Raw genomic sequence first — 24,993 nt, 5'->3', positions numbered from 1 at the left:
GGTGAACCACATCTTTGGGATGCATCAGTGGGACTCAGTACAACTGTTAGCAACGATGCTATGAGTCTCACTCTGGTTCGTTACCACCCTGTGAAAATCAGTCATCCTTAGTGATCGACCTCCCCACATTGTTGATGCTTTCTTGGTAATGTTCAGCCTGATCGATGCACAACATCTCATCTATCCCAAAAGACTCACCAGCAGAACCATAAACTGTCACCAAGGCTGCAGACTCAAGAATGACTTGACACCTTTAGAACTCAAGATCTAAACAGATTTTGTGGATTCTGCAAAGGAATAGTGGCTCATTCAGTTACAGCATGATCCACAACATAAATATGTCATTATCCATGTTGACTAATGTTTAGCTCATTGTGTTGAAATTGCTACTGTAGTCTACAGGCTTTTAGTACACACTGCCTTTGAACTTATTTATAGAATAATTATGCATTTATTATTTTAAAAAATGATATGTAGTGTTTATAAGCTGTTGTGTGACATTTTTAAAGATTTTGTTTATAAAGGTGCACTAGGTAGGCAGGTAGTTTTGATAAAGAATTTTGAATATTCACTGATACATGACTGAATAAATGGTTATGGCTGATGGCCAAAAGCATGCCACACACTACCTTCATAACTGTTAAAGGGATGGTTCGTGTTATTTAAAGTGTGGTTGTATAGTCAGTGTATAGTCAGTGTATTGCCCACAGTAGATGGCAGTTGACACGCCTCGAGTTTGGAGAAGCAGCAGGAGTACTGGTGTAGGAGAGCTAAACTGTGTACTGCTGTATACAGGGTAAGCAGCAACACATATTTAAACCACTTAAAAGTGTTCCTCCCAACAAAAAAACTATTTAACTTTATATAATATTTAGAATATTTTCACTGCTTTACCTTTCTGTCAGCCAGCCTTTTCCGACAGGACACAGCTGTTATACGAGCCAAATGTATCTCTACATTTAAACTGATACAGAATTTTGTAAGTGGCTATAATATGTTATGTTGTTGCTGACCCTGTACTCAGTAGTACATGCTGTGCGTCTGTGCTGGTACTCGTCTATGCTTCTACAAAACTGGGGGCATGTTGACATCCATCTACTGTAGGTAATACATAGACTCTCAATTGCTTTATCAGTTGTCATGTTATTAAATTTTAGTATTATATCATTAACTTTAATGATCCCCTTTTATTTATTATTTGATGTATTTCCTCCTCCTTGTTAATTGTATTTATTATATGGATGTTCTGTTTGAAGCACTGAATTGCCCCTGTGTATTAAATGTGCTATGTAAATAAATTTGTGAGATGTTGAAGAAAGGCTGCAATTTCAACGTTGATTCATCTTTCAAAATCAAAACATAATTCAACGTTAATTCAGTGTTGACACAAGACCTAAATTCACCTACGTTGAAACAACGTCACAAAATCAACGCTGATTCATCTTTTTTCAAAATCAAATCAAAATTATGTTTTGATTCAAAATCAAAACATAATCCAACGGTGAGTCAACTATGGTCCATGATGTTGATTCAACAGTGAAAAAACGTTAAAATGCCAGCTGGGAAGACTCACCTTCCATGTGAATCCCACTCTTTTGCCGATAAAGTAGGCATTGTTGACGATGTTGAAATGAGACAAGGTGGCGCCTTTTGGAGCTCCGGTTGTGCCCTGATAACACGTGAGAAAATAAATTACTGTATTCAGAAAGCCATAAAAATCTTTTGTTAAAGCATGTGAAAGGTCACTCTGACAGGCTCCTTTTCTTAACACAGTGACGCCAACAGACAGTCAGTGATCTTACAAACAGATGTTTCAGTCTTTGTAAATACAGCTGTAGAAGAGAATTACTTTGCTTTCTTTAGTAGCGCAAGATGGATCTATGTGTAGCTAATGTTAGCGTTTGTCTGTGTAGCTAATGTTAGCGGTTGCTTTGTGTATCTAATATTGCTGCAAAGTAATTCAGAATATAAATGAAAAGTGAACATTTCTGTCACAGAACCACAATTAGCTTAACTTTTGTCAGTGTGCAGACATCATTTCCCGTGTTACTGGTTGAAACATTGCCTGTTCAGTCTAATAAAGCTTGAGGGCTGTAATCCATTGTGCTGATGTTCTCCGTTTCTTTGCAATGTCCAGTCAGGAAAAAATCCTGCCACAACTCAATAGAGCACTCTGGGATCCATTAAGGACAGCAGTATGCAACACGTACTGAAGTGAACTGGATGTTTATTGGATCGTCAAAGGAGAGTTTCCTCTGCAGATCCTGAAGCTGCTGCAGGTGCTGGCTGGTGCCCGCCTGCATCACGTCATCGAAATGGAACATTCCTTGTTGTCGACTACCCAGAACAATCACAGAGCGGAGGTCTGGAAGTCTGAGGGGGGGGACAAAGAAAAACAACAAAATCTGGGTCAAGCTGTACAACTCAGGGGCTTCAAGTTTCACTGTAATATTTAGTTTAGTTTAGTCTGGGTTCCTATTAACCATTTATAGTGCTTATATCTAGGTTCTTAAACATTTTCAATATCGATATCTGGGTTCTTAACTATTTTTAGCACTTATATCTAGGCTCTTAACAATTGTTTGCACTTATATCTGGGAGAAAATAGAAGCTCACTATTGTGACTGACTAGCATTAGTAAGTTGATGGCTTGCTGGCCTGTTAATCTTTAGCCTGCTAGCTACAGTAATCAACTGTCCCTGTGAATAAAATCAACCATCAACTTTCACCTCCTCTGCGAGAGAGAGAAATTTCTCACAGAGTTATGAAACAGCAGTCGATGACTACAGGTACGTCTTCTGAGCTAACGTTTACTGTGTGAACCTATTGTCCCGTTAGCAGCAGAGTTTACGAACCGTGCTATTTCAGAGAACTGTTTCTCACGCTTCACTAAGTCTTAATGAATGAAACAATGAACAATCCTGAGAACAAAATAAACACGACAGTACAGAGAAAATAGAAGCTAGCTGTCATGACTAGCTGGCACCTGCATGTTCCCAGCTTGCTAGCGTCATAGTTTTAGCTTGCTCAGTTCTAACCCCTCAGGTAAGTCACCCCCTATTTCACACAGACATGAATATTTGAGTGCAACTTTCTGATTGGCTTAAAATAAATATATAAAAAATAAACTTTAAACCTTATTTATTCTAGAGGTTATTTATTTTAGTGTTTTTTAATAGTTTCTGTTCTTCTTGTAAAACGTGCGTCAAGACGGATGCCTTGTCTATTGCAAAACAAATGTACCTACAGCTACAAATAATGTAACCTAAAACAACTCAAGGACATGATTCCTAAACCCCTGGGTAGAAATTAGACATTTACCACAGTTATTATGTTTTTTGTTTGTTTGTTTGTTTGTTTGTTTGTTTGTTTTTTTGCATTGCTCCATAACTTAAACATACAGAATACTGACAAGACCAGTGACCCCACCTGGCACTCTTGATGTCTCCTGGGCTGGACGACTCGATCTCTGGACATAACTGTCTCAGCATGTCACAGTACTTCTGAGTCTTAAACTGCACAGGACAAACTATAGCCTTACATCCAACCTGTTGAACGCAGGAAGTATGTTAAAGTGATACCGTCTCTGCAGGTCACCACAAAAAAATCAAGTGTGTTGAAGTCACCCACCTTCCTCAGTGCATACTCAGCCTCCTGCAGCTGGTACGCTGGATTCACAGACACCTGTTGGGTAGTAAAACAATTAAAAGCTGCTCAGGGCGGAAAACCAAAGGTTGATGGAGTCGAAATTAGACCAGAGCAGAAGCAAAGAGCAAACTGTTGACGACATGTGTTGCACTTTGTCCCTGTGAATGGCTGTTTTCACCAATTTAATCTCAGTGAAAGGTTCACACACGTTTGGTTGTCCTTGAACTGCATTTGGTCACAAATGTGTTTCTATTATCTTTTCATTCCTTCTTTATTTCTTTTTTCTCAGCTTTATTATTTTTTCCCTGGGAAAAAGGACAATTTTTAGTGTTGATATCTGGGTTCTTAACCATTTCTAACATTGATATATATGTTCTTAACCATTTTTAGCATTGATATTTGGGTTCCTAACCATTTTCTGTGTTGATATCTGGGTTCTTAAACATTTTCAGTGTTGATATCTGGGTTCTTAGCCATTTTTAACATTGATATATATGTTCTTAACCATTGTCAGTGTTGATATTTGGGTTCTTAACTGTTTTCAATGTTGATATCTGGGTTCTTAACCATTTTTAGCAGTGATATCTGGGCTCTTAACTATTTTTAACATCAATAAATATTTCAGTGATCCTCGGTTCTCTAAAATTGTTTTTTAATCTTTTTGCACACTATGCTGTGGCTCTGACTCACCAATATAATGCCAGCTTTGGCCGTGGCAAACTGGAACAGGATCCATTCATAGGTGTTCGGCCCCCACATGCCTAGTCTGTCTCCTTTGGTTAGGCCGAGCGCCAGGAGCCCGGCCGCAGCCTGATCCACCTGCAGGCATTACCAAAACAAAGACAGGTTCAACAGGTTTTTTTTTCAGTGGAGATGATGAAGATGGAGAATTTCTGAATTTCTAACTTTAGAGTTTCAGTGCAAGCCGTTGGCCTATGGAAGTCCATTTCTAACAGTGGAAGAGAAAATATCCACATGTTGTGTCCCCAATATGTTTGTTTCAGTCTGGTTTTAGGTCCAGTCATAGTAAAGAAACGGCTCTAATCAAAATAATGAATGACCTCAGACCTGCTACTGAATCAGGTGTCAGTCCTCATCCTTTTGGATTTAAGCTCAGCATTTCACACCAATGATCATTCAGTTTTAATCAGTCGTTTCAAAAGATGTGTTGGTCTTTCTGGCAGCGCTTTGGACTGGTTTCGATCTTATATAACTGGTAGGAGATTCTCTGTCAGTCTGGGTGATCATGTTTCTGCGAAACACGATCTACCTTTTGGTATTGCACAAGGAAGCTGTCTTGGTCCCCTGCTGTTTTCCATACACATGCTCCCATTAGGTCACATTATTAACAAGTTCAGCATTAATTTCCACAGCTACGTGGATGATACCCAATTGTATATCTCTGTTGAGCCAGCTGACTCCTCCCTGATTGCCTGTTTAGAAGCAATAAAACAATGGATGAATGACAATCTCTTAAAACTAAATGAAGATAAAACAGAAATACTGCTGCTAGGGACAAAATGCAAGTGAGAGGCAGTTTTTAACAGACTTGGGAACTTGGCTCACCAAACTAAATCGCAGGGTAATAGTCTCTGTGTCATCTTGGACTTGATTTGAGGCCCGTATTAACAAAGTGACCAACACAGCATTCTTTCACCTAAGGAATGTTGCCAAAGAAAGGTCTTTTCTAGCGAAGCAGGATACAGAGAAATACTTTAATCAGTAGCAGGTTAGACTTCTGCAGTGCACCGCTTACTGGCCGACCAAAGAGACTAACTCCAGTTAGTCCCAAGCTCTGCAGCCAGACTATTAACAAGGACGAGGAAAAAAGAGCACATTACTCCTGTTTTGGCTGCCCTGCACCGCTCCACATTTCTTTTAGAATTGATTTTTACTCACAAGCTCTTAACAATGTAGGAGCTTCATACATTTCTGACCTTTTAACCCCGTATCAACCAACAAGAGCACTCCGATCTGCCGATGCTGGTATTTTAACTGTTCCTAAAGTCGCCCACAAAACAAGCAGGGAAACCACTTTTAGCTCCTCCGCTACCAGACTGTGATACACTGCCAGTTACCTCAGACATGTGAGCTCTGATGGCACTTTTAAAACTGAAAACCTACTTGTTCAAGCAAGCTTTAAGTTAATGTATACATTTCTACCCTGGTCTGTCTGCCTGTTTATTTGATCTTATATTACTAAGAATTTATTTTATTTTTATTTATTTACTTTTTTCTTTTTCTCTGCGATTCTCTATTATGTCTTTTTTAATGCCATAGTGCTGTTTTTAATTTTTCACTCTGATTTTATGCATTTCTGTCCCATATTGTTGTTTTTAATGCCACACTGTAAAGCACTTTGAGTTGCATGTTATGTATGAAAGGTGCTATATAATAATTCATGTAAACAAGATAAAGCAGATAAGAGATGTTACCCTGTGAACAATACATTTGTTCACCTGAGGAACAACAACAAAGACAGAAACGCTTCATTTCAGTTTGTAGAATGTATGGCATGTGACATGTCTGGACATGGTGGCTTTGGAGAGAGCGATATTTGGATTATATAACATCAGTTTCCCATCAGAAAAGGCTGTGTGACAACAAAGTGAAGCAGTGAAAATATTCTTAATAGAGTGTACACTGAAGCTGATATCGATTTCAGGCGGCTAAAATATGTTTTGCTGCGGACTCTGTCCTTAATCTGAACCAGGTGCAGAAAACAGTACACTTTGAAGGAAGAGACTCACATCCTGCTGAAACTGTGCAAAGGTTTTGCGGACTCCATCTTCTAGAAAGGCCATGGCCTCTCTGTCAGGGAAGCGCTCCACAGTCCTCTGCAGGGTCTCTCCGACTGTATAATTGAACAGGGATGTGGAAGACGTGCCGTGGGCGTAGCTGGTCGTGAGGGTCGGGATGATGGGTGGAGAGTCCACGTGAATCCCTCTGCAGGGAGACGGGAGTTAGAAGATGTTTTCAGACAAATCATATTAAACACACGTCGGAATATGTGCATGCAGAAAGGAGGTTTGAATTGAAAAGAGCAACAGTTGTACTACAGTAATATTATAATGTTTCAAACAGATACTAAAGAATAATCTCATAAAAGATGGTTCCAGTAGGAACATACTGAACTGCCCCTTTGAAAGGTGGAGTACCTCAAGGCTCTATTCTAGATCTTCTTCTATTTTCTATCTACACACTTCCACTTGGCAAAATAAGACAAAATCGTGACACTTCTATGCTGATGACACGAAACTTTATGTATGCATCAAGGCAACAACTGCCAGTATCTTTATAAAATAAATTAGCACCAGGCTGAAAAACAGCCTTTCACTAAAGTCTCTGTTTGCAAGTTTAAAGTTCGTTTCACCTCAGACTTCGCCCAGTCTCACTAATTGGCAACGATATTGATAAACATAATTGTACGAGTCATTTTCTAAGCAAAAAGCAAAAACTTTACCAGTTCTAACTTTCTAAATTTGCACATTCATTAGTTTTCCTGGTCGTCTATGTTCGCAATTTAACACCTTTGGGTTTTTTTAACATGCCATGTTGGATTTTTTGTTTTTTTTTGTTTGAAAAAGTCAATTTTTCACAATTTTCTGCCAGAAACTTAGGAGTTATAATTGATTCTAGTCTTACTTTTGTTTATCAAGTTAATTAAGTAGTACAGGACTGTTTTTATCCACTTTTTATTGTTTCAGAAAGACAGTTTCTCTAAAATCATAGTCTGATTCTTTTCCATCATTGGTTATTGTGATTCTGTGATAATTTCTACTAGATGTCCCCTAATCTTGACTTGAAACGTTTGCATCTAAAACCCCTGAAAAGTTGGCAGCAAAAATATAAAGAAGCATCGACAAAAAAATATATAAATAAAAAAAAGAAAATACAGAGGAAATATTTAATCATATAATAATAATATTATAGGGGAAATAGTAGAAAATATGAAAAAATAAATAGAGGACATACAGAAATAAAAAAATAGGAACATTATAGGAAGTTCATCTAAAGAACAAAGTTGAGTTGGGCTGAAAACTCAAAAATCTATTGCACAAAGTTGCCTTTTCCTTTTTTCTGACAACATACTCAGGATAAGAAGCTCAAATGTCAGACTGTTCCTTTGACACTGAATAAACCAAAGATGCAGGGAAATATTCCAAATTTGTTTAAACACAGGCTGTCTCTTTAACACAAAACCTCAGGATTACATAATAATGACCATCTTATGACCTGGAGCATAGAGGCAGTATTCCCCAAACTGTAGCTTCATGGGTCCCCGCGGTGAGGCCCTGCACAGGGCAAGTAGTCAGCTTGTTAACCCGGCGTTGTTTTGATGTGATTTAAAACAGAAACCTTAACTTTCTTGATCTTACTGACTCACTGACTGGCTGATAATGTGAGTGCAACGTCCTCGGGTTGGAGTTTGACTGCAGACCTTTGTTTCCTGTCTCTCTGCTGGTGAGTGTCAAATAAAGGAAAAATGCCAAAAAAAAAAAAAGAAAAAAGAAAAAGAAAGAAAGAAAGAAAGAAAGAAAGAAAGAAAGAAAGAAAGAAAGAAAGAGGAAAGTGGCAGTGGCTGAAAAAATATTCAGACAAGGTACAGAGAGTTACAGATTTAAAAAAAGGCTCTGATTCAACTTCTTTACTCAAGTAAACGTGTAAAAGTTCAGGCTCTGAAATGTATAAAAGCATAAGGTCGTCCTCTGAAGGACCTCTCCGTCTCTTCACAGTCAAGCCTCTGTGTCTGTCTTTTTTTTGTCTTATTATATCTTTTATCTTAGATATATCTTATTCTCATCATATTTTGTCTTGTTTGGTCTTCTTGTTACATCCTTTTTCTTGTTACATATTTTTCATCTTGTTAGATCTGCTCCTGTTTATTTAACAGAAATATTTTATCCTATTCATTAAAAAAATTTAACTAGACAAAAAAAAAGAACATAAAAGATGTGACTAGACAAACAAGACATAACTACACACAAAAAAACACAACGTAAAATGCAACAAGACCAAAAAAAGATGTGAAAAGACATAACTAGACAAAAAACAACAACAACGTAAAAGATAAGGTAACTAGACATAAAACAAGACAAAAGACCCAAGAAGACCAAAAACACGTAACTAGACATGAGACAAATCTAAAATATGTAACTATGTAAAAATGTAGCAGTCTTGCTCCTGTTTATTTAACGAAAATAATTTATCCCATTTATTTAACAAAAGAAAAGAGACACAAGGAGAAAAAGACATAACGGGATAAAAAAAAAGACAAAAATAAAACATAACTGGATTTAAAAAAAAAGATGTAACTAGACAAAAACAGTGAAACAGACGTAACTACATTAAAAAAAGGACATACAGGATGTAAGTAGACAAAAATAATAACGTAAAAGACATAACTAGATAAGATATGATGTAAAATATGTAACTAGACAAAAAATTAACATAGAAGACATAACAAGACAGAAAAAACATAACTAAACAAAACAACGTTTAAGACATGATAAGATGAATAACTAACAAGATGCAAGAGACATAACAACACTAACAACTACACAAAAGCTGAAATAAGACGGGAGAAAAGGTGACATTCAATTTGCTTTGCACAGAAACAGTCAGTAGAAATGTCCTTTGGGGGACAACGTTTTTCAGAGTCTTAACTTTTTCACTTTTACTCAAGTAAAGAAGTTGAATCAGAACTTCTACTTTTACAAGTCTTTTTTTGTTTGTTTGTTTGTTTGTTTGTTTGTTTGTTTTTGTTTTTTGAAGTATCTGTACATCTACTTGAGTGTAGACTGTATGTGTTGTTCCCAACTCTGTATATCTTGAACTGATCTGTCAGCTGCAGTGGGAAGGAATTTTACCCCATGTAACCCCCTGTAGACTTGCCCCCGGATTGTTTGCCCCCACAGTTACTGTGTTAGATAAGACTCAAGTCAGTGTTTAAGGACAGAATTCATTCGGCCATTGTCGAAAATATCACTGTATTAAGGTTTTAATCTTCAAACTCAATAAAACGCAGCAGAACTATAGTGTCGCACTGCAGGACAACAGCAGTGTCTCACTCTTTCCTTCCTTCCGGTGTCAATGAAGGGTTTTCACTTCTACATTTTTAATCCAGCACTTAAATTACTATTACAAAACGTTTGCACGCAGAAAAAGCAGAGCTAATAAAAGACTGCGCAACAGTAAATATGGTGACTTGTTTTGGAAACTTGAAAAACAACTTTAATGCCATGACCATCAGGTGATCTGTGGGTTACATAATCGAAAATAAAACAAAAAGTTTGCGACAGTTAGAAAAAGTTTTTCTTTTAAGGCGTAGGTGGGAAAGGAAGTTGGACATAAAAATGATGCAAACTGGCACACTGTGACTCAGAGTTGCGGTAAATTCGACTGAACATTTATTTTTTATTTTTTAATTCCTCAGCATTTTAAAGTCACTCACCGACTTGCAGCAGATAATCCAGGCGGGAGCGTCCATGGTTTCTGCACAACTTTTAAACCTCTGGAGAAAACGCAGCTGTTGTTCCGAAGAAGAAGAGTCTGGGAGCACAGCGCAAACTTGGAGATCATCATCATCATTATTTATTGTGTGCAGCTGCAGGAGTTCACCGCGCCCCGTCCGATCTCCAGGAAAACTCAGCTGAGTTTCTGCTTGAAGTAAAGTAACTTCCTGAAGATCTACTGCAGGACAGAAACACACCGACACAGTGAGCAGGATTTTACGCAGGAGGTTTGTCTGTTGGCTCCTCGTTCGGACCTTGATCCTTCACCAGTGTTAAATAAAAACCTGCTGGTGGAGCTGAGAGCTGCAGGAGAAACGTGAGAGGTAGGAAGTAACAAAGTACAAATACTTAGTTACTGTACTTAAGAAGATCTGTACTTTTACTCCCTACATTTTAACACAAATATTTAAATATTTATGTAAATATTTTTACTTTTATACTGAGTGCATTTCTGAACTGAACTTTTTCACTTTTACTGCAGTAAAGAAGCTGAGTAGTACGAGTACTTACCAAAGTACTCTAATCTACTTGAGTTAAGAACGTGTGGGCTTTTGACTCCTCTGGAGATATCTGACTGACTTCAACTTTATTTATGCTAATAACTAACTGGGACAAATCATGTCCTACCCAAAAAAGACTTTCAAAATTATTAATAACAACACTCTACTAATATATATATATACATATGTGTGCGTGTATATATATGTATATATATATATATAATTAGCAAAAATGAATTCTTTCAAGATTTATTTATATATCAAATACATATATTTTCTGAAATGATTTGGTTTGTTTTATGTTTTTCCAGTAGATTTTACTCTAGAAAAAAGTAGTTCTGGGTGACAAGTAGTTCTGGATTTCAAAATAAAGGATTCTGGATTTCAAAGTAAAGGATACGGAACACAAAACCATAAAACTGCTGAGCATTTATTTAACATTTAAAAGTGACATGAAATAATAGAAAACGCCAAAAACAAATACTATAGGCAAAGGCCAGGCTGCTGAACATCTTTTAGAGCAGGTTGAGAGGGGACGGAGGCAATTTGAAGAACGTGGATGAGAAAAATGGTGGGACACACAAACCGCTCTCCAATAATATTACTGTAAGAAGGATAAAAGATAATACTGTTTCATGCATAACTGTATGTTGTTCATATGATCATTTTAAAAATATGATAAAATGAACATTTCCTTGTAGAATGTAATGTAAAATGAAATTTATTAAAAAAAGAAAAACTGTTACAACTGTTTTTTGCTCATTAAACATAAAGAGCCCCCCCCCCCCCCCCCCCCCCCATCATTCCTGCTCCTTTATATATTAGACACTTTTTGTCCTGACACATCTTAACATCTGACCAGATGAAAAGCAGGGAGGTTACCTGGTCAGGGAGGATATTTACACATTGGTCACACTTACTGCAAAAAAATCTCACGCGCAAACATTAAAACTGCATTTTACTGAGCAAAGACTTTCTCTTTCCAACAGTAGTAGCTTCCTCCCCGTGTCATGAGCTGTTGGTGCGTCCCCTCCTCCACCACTTCTCCCCTCTCGATGAAGACGATGTGATCGGCCGTCTCCACCGTCTCCAGCTGGTGAGCCACCACCAGGACCGTCAGACCGGAGGACCGGAGCTCCTTCAGCACCTGAAGGACAGTGAAGACAAAGTGACGTCACAGCTGGTGTTTACCTGTGATCTGTACCTGGATTAAAAAGGAGGCAGAAATCCAGAGGATGAAGGAGTTTTCACCTTTCCCTTCTCTTGGGCTGCAACTTTTAAAAAAAAATCATAGATGAACTGATTTATCATTTAATTAATTAAAGGCAGAATATGCAGTTGTGGTTTGTAAATGCACCAAAAAGCTTTAGGTTGGTAAAGCACAGAGGGGTGAAGTAACTAAAGACAAATACTTAAGTAGATTTTTCAGGTATCTGTACTTCACTTAAGTATTTTTCCAGCAACTTTTCAGTTTAACTCCCTAAATTTTAACACAAGTATCTGTACTTTCTACTCTTCACATGTTCAAAACTGGCTCATTACCGATTTTAATCTAAGTGGGCGGGACAATAACACAGAAAAGAGGATTTCTTTTTATTTTCTCAATTAATCGATTAGTTGTTTGGTCCATAAAATATCAGAAAATGTTGATCAAAGCTCAGCATGACGTCCTCAAATGTCTTGTTTTGTCCACAACTCAAAAATATTCAGTTTTCTTTCAGAGAGAAAAATGAAAATGTGAAAATATTCACATTTAAGAAGCTGATATAGACAGAAAAAAACAACTCAAAACGATTATTTTCATCATTGATTAATCAGTTGATTATTTTCTCAAGTAACTGAATAGTTGTTTGGATCATAAAGTCAGTTGTGGACCAAATAAGTAATCGATTACTGGAGAAAATGGTCAACAGATTCATCAATCATGAAAATATTAATTACAGGAAAGACTGAAGCACATGGACCTAAGTAACAAGATCATGGCAGGATTAATTAATCAATTAATCATTTTGAGTAATTTTTTCAATTAAAAAAAAGTTCAGCTTCTTAAACCTGATTTTTTTTCCTCTCGGTTCTTTACTCCTCTCTGGAAATAAACTGAATATTTCTGAGTTGTGGACAAAACAAGACATTTGAGGACGTCGTCTTGAGCTCTGATCAACATTTTATGGACCAAACAACTAATCAATTAATTGACAATATAATCGACCAATTAATTGATGATGAAAATAACCCTAACTCTAACCCCTAACCCTAAAAAACACAATAACAGGCTAAACAATTTCACCACATTTTATATTGAGGTAATCCAAAAGTAATGGAAATTAATAAAGTTACATTACTTTAATACTGTGATACTTGGATTACATTACTGACTTCAGCTCACTAACAGGTAACTAGTAACTGTATCTGAATAGATTTTTAAATGAATCTTCCCAAACCTGGCAGCTGCTTGCCAAGGCGTGTTCTCTCAGCGAGCTTGTAACTATGAGGCCTGCAGTCTGTTAGAAACCATCAGGATTTATCTGATGGAACCACACCCACTTTGACGGGTGCTTATTTATTAAGTCATGAATACTCAGTGTGTGTGGAGACTTTAAAAACAAAAAATCTGTTCTGTGTCAACAAAAAACAAACTATTAAAAACTACAGTCCCATCAGCCAAAACAAACATATTTTCACTTTAATAATATACTTAATATACTGTTTTATTGTGTTTTCAGGTCATTTAACATGTGTTGCTCCTTGTATACATGTAATACCACATGTTAAGGATCTCCTAGGTGTGGTTTTGCTCCCTCTGTGATCAGGTTTCAGCAACGTCAAACAAAGGACTTTGAGTGAAAGGTCACCTCAGTCAGACAAAAAGCTGCAGTTGCCTCCGTCGGTAACTCCTGTAACTCTTTTGCTGCTTGGTTTGACTCAGCGAATCAGCAAAGCCCAGCAGAGTTTGCACCTGCTTTGATGGTGTGTTTAACTGATATGTGCTTAGATGTAAAAACGAAACATTTGATTTCCTATTAATTCTTCACAATAAAAGTCCTCTGTTACTTTGTTATGTAAAATCTTTTATCATGAAGCTGCAAAAACAGGAAATCTTACACAGGAGAGAAACTAAACTTCAGAGAGATTCAGTTAGAAGCTACAGAAGGACTTTTAAAACCCTCTCTCTCTCGGCTCTCCTGCACACACATGATTTGAGTCTCAGCTTCCTGTTGCACATAAGGAAAGGGTTAGGTTGAGGTTTTTTTTTTTTTGTACTTACAGCGCGCTGCATTTCAGCATCCAGTTTGCTTGTAGCTTCGTCCAGTATGAGGACCTTCGGATCTCGAACCAGAGCTCTGATGATGGCGATACACTGCCTCCGTCCATCTGAAAGTGTCCCACCACTTTCACCCACATCTGCAAACAAGAAACACAAGCATATAGACGAGATTATGTAATCTGGATTTAAGAAAGGGCATACAAAAAAAGACATAATGAGAATACCTATACATTTAGTAAACATGGGGATTATTAGTAGGATTTCAAGTTTAAAATAAACACAGTGCACAGTGAACACAGCTGTTAATTCATTATCACAGCCTATAGTGAAAAAATGCTTCACTGGGTGTAAATTTCACCATTTTTTGTTTTTAAACTGTGTTCAACAAAGGCTGGACAAACTAATAAACCAAACAACAAGCATAAAGCACTTAAAGCTGCAACAATTTATCTATTATTAATCGATTATTAAATTAATCTGCATCTATTTTGATTATTGATCAATTGTTCTGAGTCACTTTTTAATAAATCAATATTTTCTGTTTTCTTCACTCCTCTCTGACAGTGAAGTGAATATTTTAGATTTGATCAACATTTTCCACTATTATCTGACATTTCATGGACCAAACAACTTATTGATTAATTGAGAAAATAATCGACAAGTTAATCAACGATGAAAATAATCATTAGTTGCAGCCAAACCAGTCATTCCCAAAGACTATAGAGGAAATTTTGCAAACATAAAATTATATCTGCAATACACCTTCTTATAAAGTATTCAAAATGTGTATATTGTTTTACCGATGAGAGGAAAAATCAAAAGTGTGCATATTTAGTCTCATTTAAGATAAAGATGAAGATAATTTGTTTTACTGATGAGAGAAAATACACACAAAGCGATGGCCTGTTAACTCAGCCAGAATTAATTTATTTCTCATTTCTAAAGTTTTAACATTATATTTTTCAATAAAGCATCAAGATAATATAAGGTGATGCAGAAATGGCAGTAAAAATAGTCAGGAAAGTTCCTTTACACATGAATGAAGTCTTCTCAGAAAGAAAAAAAGAAAAAGATTGGGAAACACTGGACTAAACAGCTCATCGTGAATCGTTTTTGAAACATCTCGTCACCAGAGCGGCGGTGTCGTCCTCTGTTGTGATCGCCACCCATAAACCTTGAGCTATAAACAAAAACTGTCCTCAGATCAGATCAGATCACATCACATCACATCACATCACATCACATCACACCTGCCACAACCGTCTGCTAAAAGTCAATATTTAACTTCTTTCCAATCATATGTCTGTTATAGTCTCCACTACACAGTGCTCCTCCCTGTGCAGGTTTTACATACACAAAATTAATCTATTAAAAGTTTCTTTGTCATTATTTCTATTGTATTTACTTTCTGACCCGTAAATGTTTTGTGTCAGTTACAGCAGCTGCTTTAATAAATTATATCTCTTGTATTTGTCCTGCAATGTTGATATAAGCTGGACTTCACGTACGGAAATGTCTCAGGAATAAGATTTAAAAGATATGAATACATATTATACCCCGTGTTATAAACTCTACATTTATATCTTCATACTGTGAAACCGTCCTGTGAATTATCCTGCACCAACAATCTCTGTACCACTGTGCATTTTTATCCTTTATTTACATGGCAATAATTATTTTTTTTTCTCTTAGTACAAACACTAAATGTTCCCATATATATCCATATGTCACTCTAAGTCAATATAGTTTGTGTGTATATCTCTTGTATATTTTTACATTCATATGTTTTGTATTTCCATTCTTTTTATATTTTTTACTGTATCTGTACTGTATTTATGAAACCCGTCCTTTTCTATCCTCCAGCTGCTGAACTTCCCCACAGGGCGATCAATAAAGTTTATCTTATCTTATCTCATCCCAAAAGCAGCAATAACTTTTTATTTCAACGAAAAGTTTGGGCAGGTCCTCAGCAACAAAAGAACTACTTTCGTGACATTAAATAGACAATAAAAACAAAACAATAAAACAAAGGCTTTAGACAGTGAACTTCACCCAAAACGCCTTAAACCTTTTCTAGAATAAGATAATACTCAACTAGAATTATTGTCTCACAAGCTTCAGTTTACATTCATGTCTGTCCAGACTCATAATATACACAGCATGTAGTGAAGACTAAAAGAATTTCATAAAAGGTATTATTCACTGATTCCAGTGAATAATTTCCAGTGAGAAATGTGGTGTCTTCACTTAGACTGTTTTTACAAGGAGGACAGAGGACTGATAGAGAGCTGGACATTATGGTGTCACAGTGAAGTTGATCTTTGACCTTTTGGAAATAAAATCTCATTGCTTCATCATTTTATCCTGGTACAGCATTATTTCTTTTTTACGACCACTTTGGATAAAAATGTAACACCTGTGTCAGAGCAAAACTGAAAATTAGAAATAAGTCCCAGAATTATTTACAAAGTTAATTTATTCACGTTCAATAAGAGCAGTAAAAATAATATTCCTGATCAGATCTGCATGAATTATTTTGGTTTCAAAACGCTGAAAGTTTGCATGCTTGCTGATAGGCCTCGGTACTGTTTAATAAAGTCCAGTACCAGAACAATGCCTTAAAGATATTGATTACACGATATCAATCCCACTTCTGTACCTGTGTCATAAGCGTCCTCCAGTTCGGAGATGAATTTATCTGCGTTGGCCCTCTTTGCAGTGTCTTTCACCTTCTCAATGGTGCAGTCCTGAAGGCCGTATACAATGTTGTATCGCAGTGAACCAGAAAACAGCACAGGATTCTGGGATACCAAGGCCACCTAAAGCAAATAAATGAAGTTGAAACACTAGTGTCGGCGTCATTAGTGTCATCTGTATGATTGGGATTACATTGCAGCAATTGTGGCTGAGGCAATCTACTGGAACAATTTCAAAACTTTTAGCTCCTCAAAATATCTAAAAAACACTTCACTCAACCTTTTGATGGAGGTATTTGTGTTTGTAGTGGTGCAGAGGTTCTCCATCCAGCAGGATCTGTCCCTCTTGAGGTTCGTACAGCCTCTTCAGGAGGCTGACGCAGGAAGTCTTCCCACTGCCGGAGGGACCCACCAGCGCTGTTATCTTCCCCGGCTGAAGCTCCAGAGACACTGACTGCACAGAACATGTTAATGTTTGAACAACAGACCCACAAGCAGAGGCCAAACGCACAGACCCAGACTCTACGGGACTTGATACTGAATCAGATCCAGTATCCTCTTTTAAACATTTTAATTTTCATTTATCATTGTTGTAGGTCTATGAGAAAATTGAGACAACTCATACTTCCAAGGCAACATACTAGAGATGCAGCAATTCCGATTTTGGCTGATTCCGATTTTCCTTCTAAATAACTGACAGCATTCACAAACATTTTTGCAACTTTTCTTGTGAAACTAAACTGGATGTTAATAATAAAACTGACTATTACATAACTTACACATTTTCTCCTAAAGCGCTCCAGATTACAGCAAGGCCCTACTGCATTATTATAATAAGATTATGTGCCAGAGGGAACACGATCTGCCAAAACATTTCACGGGATGCATTTTCCTGTGACCTCGTGTGGAAGCAGATGTAAACAAACTGGAGAGAGACGCAGTGCAGCAGTTTGCTGTAGTAAAACTCTGCAGTGAGAAAAACTGTCAGCTGTCTGTCAAACCTGTGATCAATTGTAAACCTTTCGATGTTAATAATAAAATTTTTAAAAAGAACATGTGGTACATTTGTGGCTGGTCCCACTCTGGATAAATGTTGCGGGACAAAGTGTTTTATTTTCCGCCTGTCAAACATTTACCTTCAGTGCTAGTTTATCTTTAGCTGATGGGTACGCAAAAGTGACATTTTGGAAAACAACTCTTCCCTCCAGGTTCTCAGGAGCCAACTCTCCCGCCGGCTTACACTCTGGCGTTCTGTCGAGGTGACCTAACACTTTGGAGATGACTTTAACTGTGGACTTCGTGTCTCCATAGCAGTACAAAAGCTCCTGTGACAAAAATAAACAAGTATTACAGCTTTTACACCTCATACACATAAAAATACTCTGCTGTTTAAAGTATTTGTAAATCAGCTCACCCTTAAATTGTTTGACATGGGCTTCTGGTACAAGAAAAAGGACACGAGACTGCCGATGGTGAGGTGACCCGACGCGATGAGACTGCGGGCCTGGACCAGCATGAATACCTTTATCCCCAGAGTCAACAGCTGAGTGGAAACATAGAGAGGAATTCAGACCAAACAACATAAATCACACATGCTCCTAAAAAAAATCTAAAAGTTTTTTTAATGTTACTGGAGGAGGACATATGTACGGAAGACCATTCCTGCCAGGAATAGACTTTCTGTGTTCTGTATCTCATCTTATCTTATGTTTCGGAGGATCCTGGCAGAGGTTGATGTCTGTCTGTACTTAAAATAAAATCTTAGGTTGGGGGTGGGAGCACTGGTGTCATATTCTCTTTAATTTTCTTGACAGATGTGGGTCTCCACACTTGCGACCGTACAAGTTGAAAGCTCGATGTGTTCTCTTGCTTCCTAGACAATTCATGACACAATCCATGGGCGTGGCAGAAAACTTACCCTCCGTATTAAGAGGAAGACTGCGCTGTAGATTCCTGACCGTCTCTTGACAGCGCACATCTGGTCCAGAGCCTCGTTAAACCTCTTCAGTTCAACTTTCTCTGCCCTGAAGCTGCGGACCGTGTGGATTCCTTTGACCGTCTGAGTAACCAGGTTGTTGTTGTGAGCCAGACATTCCTGGATCTGATCCTTACACTCCTGTTGTTGACAAAGAACAGACACTGAGTCAGTGATAAAATTTATTCAGATACAGTTGCTGACTACCTGTTAAAAATGAAGTCAGTAACTTAATCCAAGCATCACAATATTAAAGTAACTTGACTTGATTACTTTCTGTTCCATCTGATGTTAGCCATTGTTCTGTGTGGCTAACATCAGCGGTCGCTCTATGTAGGTAATGTTATAGTTGTTCTGTATGGCTAATGTTAGCGGTTATTATGTGTAAGTAACGTTAACAGTTTTTCCATGTAGGTAACAACAGAGGTTGTTCTGTGTAAGTAACATTTGCAGGTGTCCTGTGTACGAAACATTTTCTGTTGTTCTATGTAGGTAATGTTATCAGTTGTTCTGTGCAGCTAACATTAGCGGTCAGTCCTATCTGTACATGTTTTTTAAAATAACATGTTGAAACAAGATAATGGTGAAATTTCCACCTAATTAAAACATTTTTTCAAGAGATAATGAATTGGTAACTGTGAGGTTAGCTGGTTTCACTGAAACCAGAGTGATGTGAGATTCGCCTAGTGTTTACTGAGCATGGTAGCATGTCATTCTTTATTTTAACATGACATTTAAAACTATAATCCTGCCACTAATCCCAATTATTACTACATGTAACTGTAATCTGATTACATCTTCCATTTTTGTAACTGAAGTAGAATACAGCTACTTTTTTTGGGTATCCTAATTACATAATCCTGTTACATAATCAGAGGAGTCTCATCACACCCACCATGGAAAAAGTGGTGTATTTGTTCTGCACAATGGCCATCAGTGGCATCTCTATGAAGGTGAGCAGAGTGAGCTGCCAGGACAGACGTATCATCACCCCGAGCATGAGGATGGTTTTCACTGAGCTGCGAACCAGAGCGTTAGCGTTCAGCGCGACTGTGCGGCCCATCCTGTCCACGTCTGAGTGCAGGCGGGACGAAAGACTCCCTGAAGGGAATAAAAGAGGAAATTAAAGAATGTTGACTGGCAGCTTAATCTCTGCAGACACAAAAAGACAACAATGAGACAGAAAATGACCAAAATGACACAAAATTACTACAAAGAGACACAAAGACAACAAAAGACAAGAGAGACACAAAATGACCAAAGAGAAGTCTAAAAGCAGTTATGAATGAATCCTACAAGTGACTTCAAAGAGACACAAATTTACCAGAAAGATACGTAATAAGACCACAAGGACAAACAAAACTACTACAAAGAGACACAAAGAGACTTTCAGATGTCTATGTTGAAAAAACAAACAAACAAAAACAGATTCCTTGACCCTTTGAATCACAACATCCCTGAAACATATTAACAGTGGTGTGTTCTTCTCACCAGACTGGTTATTCTCAAAGAAGGGAACGTCCTGCTGCAGCAGGGTGTGAAACAGCAGATGTTTCAGTCTCCTGTTCAGTCGAGCCAAAGTACACATGAATATACCTCCTCTGAGACCCGAGAACACAGCGCTGTTCACATGAAGACACGAAAAACAACAGATTATTGTAATCACTGAAACAAAACACATTTTTCTAACCAGACAGATGATATGAGCTAAAGCATGAGTTTTACTTCACTACCTTCCAAGAGAGAAAAGTGCCAGCAGTAGAATTTCATAACCAAAGCTGGAATGAAGTGTATCACCTCTCAGCATATCAATCACATTCCCCTGATACAGAGGAATAAACGTATCGCCTGTTAGGAGAGAAAAGACACGGATTAAGAAATAATCAACTCCATGTTTCTGTGATTTGAGAATTTAGTGTGGTCTTTACATTTAAATGTACAGAAGAAATCTCTGAACAAGATAAGTCTGGAAATGTTCTCTTTATTTCTCTTAATGTTAAAGAATTTCAACGTGCTTGTCAATTCTTTTAGCTGTTAGCTCACAAACAATGTAACATTTTAACTTTGTAGCTAACATTATCTTGCAAACAATGTTATTTTTTAACTTTTTAGCTAATATTAGCTTGCAAACAATGTAACATTTTAACTTTTCAGATAATATTGGCTAGCAAATAATGTTTTAACTTTTTAGCTAACTTAAGCTAGAAAACAGTGTTATGATAAACCTTTTTAGCTAACTTCAGCAAACAAACAGTGTTATGATAAACCTTTTTAGCTAACGTTAGCTACCAGACAATTTTACATTTTAACTTTTTGTCTAACTGTAGTGAGCAAACAATGTTACATTTTCACATTTTGGCTAACCTTAATAATATAACGTTTCCCCTGATGTACATTGGTGTGCTCCACATGTCTGGACTTATTTTTCTAGTCTTTCCTGATAATTTTCATTATCAGTGAATCTGTCAATCACTTTTTCGATTAATTGATTAGTTGTTGATCAGTGTTTCCAACAGCCCAAGATGCCGTCCTCAGAAACCAGAAAGAAACCAGAAAATATTCGCATTCAAGAAGCTAAAAATATGGATTTTTAAAAAACTTTTTTCTTTATTATAACCAAGTAGTTAATTATCAAAATTGCTGTTGAGTAATTCATTTATTAATAATTTATTATTTGATTAATCATTGCAGCTCTAGTATAGTGTTGAATGTCAATGTTTCACACTTACAGATGACTCCTAAGATGAGGAAAGTGAAAGCTGCGATGAGGTAAAGGGTGTCTGGTTTGAAGTATTTCAGCACCCTCATGAGCAGCCGCCGCATATCCAGTTCAGTGTCGTCCTTTTTCCTCTTTCCATCACCACAGAAGCCCTTTTCCCAAACCACACAGGCCAGAGACGAAGCCACCGGGCCCAGGATCAGCACGTTGAGCTCAGGAGCCGGTCCCGTGTACGGCTCCGACGGAGGCGTCATGAGGATCCGCCCACTTTCAAGCACAGGAGAGAGGAGGCAGAGGAGAGCTGCCAGCCTGTGGAGCTCCGCCTGGGGTTTTCTGTCAGTCAGCATGGAGGTGAAAACATGCAGAACGGCCCACTTTACCGCCCCGAAGGCCCACACGCCTGCCAGGCCGCCCCAACCGGAGCACTCCAGCAGCACCAGTATGGCCCACAGAGCCAAACTCAGCATGGCATCGAACAGAACAATAAATAATCCACATGCTGCCGCTTCCCTCATTTTCCTTTGGTGAACAGTCAGACTGCAGGAAGCTTAATCTGACCCTAGAATCACAAATATTTGGTTAGACAAACTTTGATTAATTATTTGATTAATATATATTTTCATCACATAATTCTTAATGGTGATTAATGATCAATCATTAAAATCCCTAATGAGCATGACAAAATAAATAACATAACAAAAGTAGACACTTGACCAGCATGTCACTTGTAATTGTATTTTATAAGCTGATTCTTCATATGTCGAATATTGATTTTCAAAATAACTAAAGTAGTTAAACAATTGTAGTGGAGCAAAAAGAACAATATTTTCCTCTTGAATGTAGTGAAGTAGACAGTGATGGAAGAAGTATTCAGATCTTTTTATTATGTCAATTATTTAATAAGTTCTTTGGTCGATAAAATATTAGAAAATAGCGAAAAGGTGACGTACTCAAATGTTTCATTTTGCCCACAATCCAAAAATATATAATAATTTACTGTCAAAGACGAGTGAAGAAACCAGAAAATATTCACATTTAAGAAGCTGAAATCAGAGAATTTTATCTTTTTTTGAAAGAAAATAGCCAAACCGATTAAATGATTATCAGAATAATAGGTGATTTGTTTAATAATCAGTTCATGATCGATTAATTGTTGCAGCTCTATTTAATATTTTAATGCATTCTATTTTATAAGCTGATGCTTCATATGTCAAATATTGATCTTTGAAATGTCTTAACTAGTTAAATACATGAGTTAACAACAACTCCTTATGTTACTTGAAGTACAATAAAGCCTCCAAACAAGAGGAATTTATGAGTGTAATCTGTCTAAAACCAAAGATGGACAGAGGTCGACTACAAGTGTCTTAAATTTCGGTTTCACCACACTCAACCTAAATCTGGTGACAGGATGTTAGAAGCTCTGTTGCTGGATTTTATCACAGTTTTCACTCCCTCAACATTTCCACTGGACCTTTCACTTTCACTTTCATTCAAATAGAAACTGGAAAACTACTCAAAACAGCAAAACCTCGGCCAACGAGGAGACAGATATTGGAATAACTGATGCACATAACTTTGTTTGCAAAAATAAAAATGTTCTGAGTGGATCACTGGAAAATAAAACAGAAAATATGAGAATCTTCAAAGTAACTTAAATGATCAAATGTATGAAGTGGAGTAAAAGGTTCATGAGCCTTACTGTACATCTATGTGTGCCAATGCTGTGCAATAGTATGTGCATGAAGACAGCTGTGCATGCAAGCCTTGTGCAACAGGGAAATATCCAATATACAACAGCACTCTGCAGTAAATAATGTGCAATAACACTAACACTTTATCATCTGACACTTAAACACTTTAACTCTCCTTTTCTCCTGGTTTGTCTTGAGTAACATCTCATCATCACTTATTGTACTGCTGTTAGTGTGACTTTTTCTATTACAGAACAGTTTTTGTTATTACTAATTTTCTACTTTTTGTTTTACTTATTTTTTGTTGTTGTGAAGTTTATGCACAACTGTGAAGTTTGTTATGTAACGTCAACCTGCCAAGGAATGGAAATACAGATGGAAATTAGCCTCTGGTTATAATCTAAATGAAAATGAAAATAAACCTCAAAGCTGCACTGCAAGTACAGTACCTGAGTAAACATACTTAGTTGTTTTCCACCACTTTAAGTAGAAGAATAAAGAGGCATTAAATAGAAATACTCAAGTAAAGTGCATGTAGTTATCTTGAAACTGCATCTGACTAAAAGTACTTTTCTTCTGGTACTCTAAATAAAGAGATAATTTCAGCTAGATAACGTTAGCTAATGTTTTCCACAGCATGTACTGAAAAATATCATGTGACATTATATTAATTCACAAGACAACTTTACAAACAGAAACCGGAAAACTACTCAAAACAGCAAATCCAAAGTCAAAAAGGGGAAAGATGACCCTGAAATAATGAAAGTTCATGACTTGTTTGCAAACAAAAATATTCTGAGTTGATCATTGGAAAATAAAACATAAAAATTGTGAGATATTAGCTGTATTGACAAACTGAATCTGCAAAGTAACTTAAATTATCAAATGAATGTAACGCTAGAGCAGTAAAAAGTACAACATGTGCCTTCAAACTGTGTTGGAGCAGAAGGAGGCTACCATTAAATATACAGTAAAAATACCTCAAAACTGTACCTCAGTATTGTGCTTTAGTACATGTACTTTACTTTCCACATTACTGGACACATTACTTTCCACAAAGTAGGAGAATAAACAGAAGCATGAAATAGAAATATTCAAGTAAAGTACACGTAGCATAAAACTGCATCTAACTACAAGAAAATGAAATAAAAACTGCACAACTTGCACATTGTTATCCTGACTTTTCTGTTAGTACTCTTAAATACCGAAATACTTTCATCAAGCTAACGTCAGCTATCGTTTTCCACAGCATGCACAGGAAAATATCATCAGTAAATATACATCAATACCCTAACCTATATAACCCATTTAATGAACCCTCATTATATATGCTCTCCTGATAGCACTCGGTTACTGTAGCTAGCTGCTCCTAGCTAATAACTTCATAACACTTCGTAATAACGTCTTATGTAGCCCCCGTCCTCGCTGCTGTTTAACATTAAGCTTGATAAACCTGCAGCACATTAACATGTCAGTGAAGTTGAGGTTATCGATTATAATTTGGGTGATTTACCGTATGTTTCGTCTCACAGTCGGCGGTTAGCTAGCAGTTTACTTTTAGTTTCACTTTCATTTAGGTGACGCACGGTTTACCTGCATCGACTCCGTACGTCTGAAACAAGAAGGTTTAAGAAAGGACACGGCTTAAAAATCAATGCCCTCATTTTACTTATTTCCCTCTTTCTGTTTGTGAGTATGACAGATTTAAAACGTGCGTCCACTTCGCTCTTTTAACACGAACTCAACGGCAGCTCGCGACTTCACACTGTGGCCACAAGAAGGCGGCAGATCTCTGTTACAGTTCCTCGCGACCAAGCAGGTTCGTGTCTAGAAGAGAACCCCACCGACAGATCTCGCGAGAGTAACCAATTTAACCCACATTATGACCTTTCTCTAGCCTTAACTAGGTGTTTTCTGTTCATAAACAAAATACGATTCTTAACTACAGCGTTACTCACATATTGAAACATGATTTGTTTGT

At 37.2% G+C, this 24,993-nt stretch overlaps 2 protein-coding genes across 2 annotated transcripts in view; both read right to left on the bottom strand.

The window, feature by feature from the left end:
* The window catches only part of acsf2 (acyl-CoA synthetase family member 2), a 30,049-nt gene extending 19,578 nt beyond the window's left edge, over window positions 1-10,471 (bottom strand). The window contains exons 1-7 of the mRNA XM_084741638.1: window positions 10,103-10,471; window positions 6,399-6,594; window positions 4,339-4,467; window positions 3,631-3,684; window positions 3,430-3,548; window positions 2,211-2,373; window positions 1,574-1,669 (exon numbers count right to left, since the gene is read on the bottom strand). Of these exons, the coding sequence (XP_084597764.1) occupies window positions 1,574-1,669; window positions 2,211-2,373; window positions 3,430-3,548; window positions 3,631-3,684; window positions 4,339-4,467; window positions 6,399-6,594; window positions 10,103-10,239 (894 nt within the window). The 5' untranslated portion in view covers window positions 10,240-10,471. The remainder of the gene's footprint in view (window positions 1-1,573; window positions 1,670-2,210; window positions 2,374-3,429; window positions 3,549-3,630; window positions 3,685-4,338; window positions 4,468-6,398; window positions 6,595-10,102) is intronic.
* Window positions 10,472-11,077: 606 nt separating this feature from the next.
* On the bottom strand, window positions 11,078-24,793 carry tap2t (transporter associated with antigen processing, subunit type t, teleost specific). The gene is made up of 12 exons (XM_084740686.1): window positions 24,526-24,793; window positions 21,329-21,877; window positions 20,333-20,447; window positions 20,091-20,221; window positions 19,495-19,700; window positions 18,543-18,740; window positions 18,039-18,167; window positions 17,761-17,949; window positions 16,905-17,078; window positions 16,588-16,747; window positions 13,929-14,065; window positions 11,078-11,810 (listed from the first exon to the last, which is right to left on the bottom strand). The coding sequence occupies exons 2-12, from the start codon at window positions 21,831-21,833 to the stop codon at window positions 11,622-11,624; spliced, it is 2,133 nt and encodes a 710-aa protein (XP_084596812.1). The 5' UTR covers window positions 21,834-21,877; window positions 24,526-24,793; the 3' UTR covers window positions 11,078-11,621.
* Window positions 24,794-24,993: the final 200 nt, after the last annotated feature.

The sequence above is a fragment of the Lutjanus erythropterus genome, chromosome 17 (genome assembly GCF_056507025.1).
Source record: "Lutjanus erythropterus isolate fLutEry1 chromosome 17, fLutEry1.hap2, whole genome shotgun sequence".
In the NCBI taxonomy this organism is placed as follows: domain Eukaryota; kingdom Metazoa; phylum Chordata; class Actinopteri; order Lutjaniformes; family Lutjanidae; genus Lutjanus; species Lutjanus erythropterus.
The sequence above is the reverse complement of the archived record's forward strand: the minus strand, read 5'-3'. Positions and strand labels throughout refer to the sequence as shown.

What these genes read in the sequence shown, in the direction of transcription:
- tap2t (XM_084740686.1), bottom strand. Translation starts at nt 21,833, where the DNA reads ATGAGGGAAGCGGCAGCATGTGGATTATTTATTGTTCTGTTCGATGCC. An exon ending in CTTTGAGAATAACCAGTCTG is followed by an intron (nt 19,701 to 20,090) that starts GTGAGAAGAACA and finishes TATTCCCTTCAG; the next exon opens with GGAGTCTTTCGTCCCGCCTG. An exon ending in ATGCTGAAATGCAGCGCGCT is followed by an intron (nt 11,811 to 13,928) that starts GTAAGTACAAAA and finishes ACTGTCCTTCAG; the next exon opens with GTGCTGAAGGAGCTCCGGTC.